The sequence below is a fragment of the Colobus angolensis genome, unplaced genomic scaffold, assembly GCF_000951035.1.
Source record: "Colobus angolensis palliatus isolate OR3802 unplaced genomic scaffold, Cang.pa_1.0 Scaffold485, whole genome shotgun sequence".
Taxonomy (NCBI): Eukaryota; Metazoa; Chordata; class Mammalia; order Primates; family Cercopithecidae; genus Colobus; species Colobus angolensis.
In genome coordinates, this window is record NW_012118321.1 from 1,811,173 (window position 1) to 1,817,404 (window position 6,232).

Below are 6,232 nucleotides of genomic sequence, written 5' to 3' on the forward strand. Positions count from 1 at the left end.
GTGTGTGTGTGTGTGTGTGTGTGTGTGTGTGTGTGTAGTATATATGTACAACAGAGGGGATGAAAAGAGGAGAGGGGAAAGGAGATGAGGTTAAGGTTGGAGGGGAGAGGGAAATCATAAAAAGTTCCAACTGGAACAAGGATGAAATGCAGTCTAAATTCTGATATCAGACATATCCTACAGGACTATTAAATAGTAGTAGGCAGTTCACACTTAGAAATGCATACAAGATTAAGGGCAGGGAGATTGATTTGGCCTTACTTAGCTTCACAGTTCCTGACTAGAGTGATGAGAGAGGACATTGTTTTGATTAAAGCTCCTGAGAAAAGGGACTACCAGTCCAAACATCAAAGACTAATGAGTATCAGAGGGCTCAAACCGCCACCAGCCCCTAGCAAACTTGTGGATCTATATATCACATAATATATATTATATGTCACATTTCTCCTTTTTATTTAAAAATTTTGTCTTAAATTTTTGTGGGTACATAGTAGGTGTGTATATTTATGGGGCACATGAGATACTTTGGTTCAAGTATTACATGATGGAAAATAGGGTATCCATCTCTTCAAGCATTTATCCTTTGTGTAACAAAACATATAATTATATACTTTTTGTTATTTTAAAATGTGTAATTACATTTTTATTGACTATAGTCACCCTGTTGAGAGATCAGATAGTAGGTTTTATTCATTCTTTCTATGTTTTCGTATCCATTAGCAATCCTTACCTCCCCCTCACCCCCCCACTACCCTTTGCAGCTCTGATAACCATCCCTCTACTCTCTATCTCCATGAGTTCAATTGTTTTGATTTTTAGATTACACAAATAAGTGAAAGCATGCAATGATTGTCTTTCTGTTCCTTACTTATTTCCTTTAACAGAATAACCTCCAGTTCCATCCATGTTATTGCAATTACTGGATCCCATTCCTTTTTATGGCTGCATTGTACTCCATTGTGTATGTGTACCATGTTTTCTTTACCCAGTGGACACAGATTTCTTCCAAATCTTGGCTACTGTGAACAGTGCTGCAAGAAGTAAAGGAGTGCAGATATCTCTGCAATATACTGCTTTCCTTTCTTTTGGGTATGTACACAGTAGTGAGCTTGCTCCATCATTCAGTAGCTCTATTTTTAGTTTTTAGAAGAACTTCCATACTATTCTCCAAAGCGGTTGTATTAATTTACATTTCCAACAACAGTGTATGAGGATTCCCTTTTTTCCACTTCCTCACAACATTTGTTATTGCCTGTTTTTATATATAAGCCATTTTACACTGGGATGAGATTATATCTCATTGTAGTTTTGATTTGCATTTCTCTGATAATCAATGATGTTAAACACCTTTTCTTATGCCTGTTGCCATTTGTATGTCTTCTTTTCAGCAATGTATTTTTACATCTTTTGCCCATTTTGGGATTTTGGGATAGAATTATTAGTTTTTTTCCCCATGGAGTTGTTTGAGTTTGGGAAGTTTGCAAATATTTTCTCCAGTTCTGTGGGTTGACTCTTCACTTTGTTCATCGTATCCTTTGCTATGCAGACGCTTTTTAACTTCATGTGATACCATGTGTCCACTTTTGCTTTGGTTACCTGTGTTTGTGAGGTATTACTCAATACATTTTTGCTTAGATCAATGACCTGGAAATGTCTGTATATTGATACTGTGTCTGTAATTTTACTGAATTTGTTTAATAATTCTAATAGTTATTTTGTGGTGTCTTTAGATTTTTCCAAATATAAGATTATATCATCTGCAAACAAAAATAATTTGACTTCTTCCTTTCCAATTCGGATGCCCTGTGTTTCTCTTGTCGGATAGCTCTGGCTGGGACTTGATATCTATGTTAAATAACAATGGTGAAAGTGGGCATCTTTTTTGTGTCCCAGATCTTAGAAGAAAGGCTTTCATCTTTTTCCCATTCAATGTGATGCTAGCTGTGGATGTGGGTGTCATACATGACTTTTATTATGTTGAGGTATATTACTTCTCTTTTTTTTTTTTTAATTTTTATCGGGAGACGGTTATGTGACATCTCTGTTTTTTGTTGTTGTGTGTGTGTTTTTTTTTGTTTGTTTGTTTTGTTTTGTTTTTTTTGAGACGGAGTCATGCTCTGTTGCCAGGCTGGAGTGCAGTGGCCTCATCTTGGCTAACTGCAACCTCTGCCTCTGGGGTTCAAGCGATTCTCCTGCCTCAGCCTCCCGAGTAGCTGGGACTACAGGCTCGTGCAACCACGCCCAGCTAATTTTTTGTACTTTTAGTAGAGACGGGGTTTCACCATGTTGGCCAGAATGGTCTCGATCTCTTGACCTCATGATCCGCCCGCCTCGGGCTCCCAAAGTGCTGGGATTACAGGCGTGAGCTGCAGCGCTCAGCCAACATCTCTTTATTGGTTCAGTCTATTCCTGGCCCAGCCGCAGCCCCAGGTCCAGGGGGGCTGTGGCTGGAGGTCTCCGGACAGTCAGCGGCAGCATCAGCAGAGACCCCGGGTGCCGGGGGGCTGCGGGAGTAGCAGCACTGGTCTCTGCGTTGACAGGTGCCCTCCTTAAACCTTTTGCAAGGAAATGTCTTGAGCAGGGCATCTAGCTGGGCCCTGTCCTCTGGCGGCTCCTTCCGCTTGTTTCGAAGCAGCCGGCGTCTCTCCTCCATAGCTTCGCAGGCTGCCTTGCTCCCTGGCCAGGAATGAGGATGGGGACCCCAGTTGGCTTCCGGGTTGGCCCAGAAGCGCTTGGGTTCTCGCGGGCGCGAGCTGGGGTTGGCAATTTCCCGGATGGTGAAGTCGGCCTGCAGCCTGGGTTCCATACTGAAAATGCGGAACACTGGGCTGGTCTCTGAGAGTGACTCCCGTTTCACCGGACATTCCTTCTTCCAGCAGCGCATGATGTTCCAGAGGGCGGAGGCGGGGGCATCTGTCTTCACAGCCTTCTTACCGGCCTGGGAGAGCGAGACCCGGAAGTGAGCGTGGAGGAGGGCTGACCGCAAGGACGGGAGGCTAGCCATGTTGCAGCGGATGGTGCTGCTCTGCTGGTCCGGGGTGTAGTACAGAGGCATATCCGGGAGCTCCTCAGTGATGACGCTCAGGACCCTTCGGATCCGCTCCGAGGTATGGAAGGGGCTGGAGTTAGCGCGCACAGCCTCTGGTACACAGCCCACGAAATTCCGGTCATGGATGGGCTCTGCCCACATGGAGCAACCAAGCTGGTGTCGCTGCCCACAGTGTTCACATTCGGGGTCACGGGGGAGAACATAGGCTGCAGAGAACTTGACCCGGCCGCTGGGGAACTCCTGACGCTCTGCCGAGGCGCTGAGGGTGGAAGGCCCCGCAGCCCACACACTGGAACACCAGCGCCTGCTTGCTGGCTGAGGCCTTAACCTTGGGCTGGCCGGTGAAGACACGGACAAAAACACGCACGTAGAAGTTGGCGTTGTGCTGAGCAGCGGCACCACGAAGCGCTGGTAACTGCGCAGAAGTTCAGGCTGTGCAAGACAATTCTCAGGGCCATCTTGTGACAGGCCCGGCTCTTGAGGGCCATGGCACCGTATTTGCTGTAACAGTCTCCCCGCTGTTCCCCGCCAGCACTGCCATGTCCGTGCAGATCACGCACAGCAACTCTCCTTCACTCACAGCCTGCACAGCTGCATCCATGAAGGAGCCAGGGCTGCCATAGGTTTCCAGATGGATGACGTCGAACCTCTCTGACACCCTCTGGTGCTGGTACATCAGCATCCGGGCATCTACTTGGCTGGGCTGTACCAGGTGGGCCACATCATTGAGCTGCACATTCCGGCGTATGAGATCCACAGCCCGGGCAGAGGCATCGTTTGCAACCACAGATCTGAGCCCAGGCACCTCTAGGGCAAATCGAATGGAACGTAGGTTTGAAGCTGCCAGGCCTTCCAGCACATGCAGGCCTTCCTCACAGATCTCCTTCACCGCCGCTGTGCGAGGTTGGTCTCCTGAGGCCAGGTTTTCACTCTCTTTCAGTTCAACCTTTTCTTCCTCTTGCTTTGATGAGTCCATGACCACCTTTTGCATATCCTTCTCTCCTGGCACCTTGATCTGGATTCCTTTGGCCCCAAGCTGAATGCGAGCAAACTCGATGATCATAGCACATGTCAGGTTCCGATTGAATTCCTGCACCAGGTTATAAAAGACCTCGTTGGCGCTGGGATTTTGGCAGCCCCCTCAGTGACTGTCGTCTGCTGGATTTCACGTGGGCGCTCTTCTCCGCAGGGCCTGGTGCCGCTCTCCATCGCTGCTGATTCGGCAGCCCTGGGGACTGCACCTCGGTAAACCGGGCTCTTCTCTCATAACCACAGGAAACCGAATTAGGACCTGGGTGCCACCATGTTGGCACAGTCGAGGTATGTTACTTTTATTCCCAGTCTTTTGTTTTTTTTTTTCTTAATCATGAATGGATGTTAAATTCTATCAAATAATTTTTCAGCCTCAATTTACATAATCATATGGTTTTTCTCCTTCATTCTGCTGATATGATGTATCACGTTGATTGATTTACATATGGTGAACCATCCATGTATCACAAAGATAAATCCCAGTTGGTCATGATTAATGATGTTTTTAATGTGTTGTCGAATTATGTTTGCTAGTATTTTGTTGAGGATTTTTGCATCCATATATATCAGAAGTATTGGTCTGTAGTTTATGTATTTATTTTTGATGTGTCTTTGTCTAGTTTTGGTATCAGTGTAGTACTGACCTTACAAAATGCATTTGAAAGTATTCTCTCTTCCTCTATTTTTTGGGAATAATTTGAGTAGGATTGGTGTTAGTTCTTCTTTAAATGTTTGGTGGAATTCAACAGTGATGCCACTGGGTCCTGGGCTTTCATTACTGGAAATAGTCTGTTCAAGTTTTGCATGTCTTCCTGATTTAATCTTGATGGGTTGTTCCTGTCTAGGAATTTGACTATTTATTCTAGATTTTTCAACTTATTGGTATATATTGGCATATAGTGGTCACTAATGATCCTCTGAATTTCTGCAGTATCAGTTGCAGTATTGCCTTTGTCATTTCTGATTTTATTTATTTAGATCTTCTCTCTTTTATTTTTCTTAGTCTGGCTAAAGGTTTGTCAATTTTGTTTAACTTTTCAAAAAACCAACTTTTTCTTTCAACTTTTTGTATAGTTTCCAAAAACTTTTCTTATTATTGATTTCTAGTTTCATTCCATTGTGGTCTGAGAAGATGGTTGATATAATTTCAATTGTTTAAGTTGTGTTTTGTGACCTAACCTATGGTCTGTCCTTGAGAATGATCGATGTGCTGAGGAAAAGAAGTGTATATTCTGCAGCCATTGGATGAAATGTTTTGTAAATATCCTTTTGTATATTTTTATTTCAGTTTCATTTATTTCTGCTCTGATCTTTATTATTTCTTCTCCTCTGCTAATTTTGAAGTTAGTTCACTATTGCTTTTCTAGTTCTTTAAAATACATCCTTAGATATTTTATTTGAAGTTTTTCTTCTTTTCTGATATAGATTCTGATAGCTATTAACTTCTCTCATAAATTTGGGATTACTTTTTAATTTCTTTTTCACATTGTTCACTGTTGACATATAGCAATGCTACTGATGTTTGCATATTGATCTTGTAACTTCAACTTTACTGAATTTGTTTAATAATTCCAATAGTTATTTTGTGGAGTCTTTAGATATTTCCAAATATAAGATTATATCATCTGCAAACAAGGATACATAGACCAAGGATGCTTTTGCCACATCCCATAGGTTTTAGTGTGTTGTATGTTTGATGTCACTTGTTTCAAGGAATTTTTCAATCTGCTTCTTAATTTTTTTATTGACCCACTGATAATTCAGGAGCATATTGTTCAATTTCTATGTGTTTGTATAGTTTCCAACAATTTCTCTTATTATTGATTTCTAGTTTTATTCCATTGTGGTCAGAAAAGATGGTTGATATAATTTCAATTGTTTAAGTTATGTTTTGTGACCTAACCTATGGTCTGTCCTTGAGAATGATCAATGTGCTGAGGAAAAGAAATGTATATTCTGCAGCCATTGGATGAAATGTTTTGTAAATATCCATTAGATCCATTTGGTCTATAGCACAGATTAAGTCTAATGTATCTTTGTTTATTTTCTGTCTGCAAGATATGTCCAATGAAGAAAGTGTAGTGTTGAAGTATGCAGCTCTGATTGTATTGGAGTTTATCTCTTACTTTAGCTGTAATAATACTTGCTGCA

The 6,232-nt window shown here is 42.5% G+C and overlaps 1 protein-coding gene across 1 annotated transcript; it reads right to left on the reverse strand.

The window, feature by feature from the left end:
* Positions 1-2,388: 2,388 nt before the first annotated feature.
* LOC105524074 (tRNA (guanine(26)-N(2))-dimethyltransferase-like) lies at positions 2,389-4,331 on the reverse strand. The gene is given in 6 exon segments (XM_011959194.1): positions 2,389-3,283; positions 3,285-3,433; positions 3,436-3,465; positions 3,468-3,560; positions 3,563-4,177; positions 4,180-4,331. Coding segments are annotated over 6 exon segments (1,851 nt in total). The 5' UTR covers positions 4,259-4,331; the 3' UTR covers positions 2,389-2,398.
* Between the last annotated feature and the right edge of the window lie 1,901 nt (positions 4,332-6,232).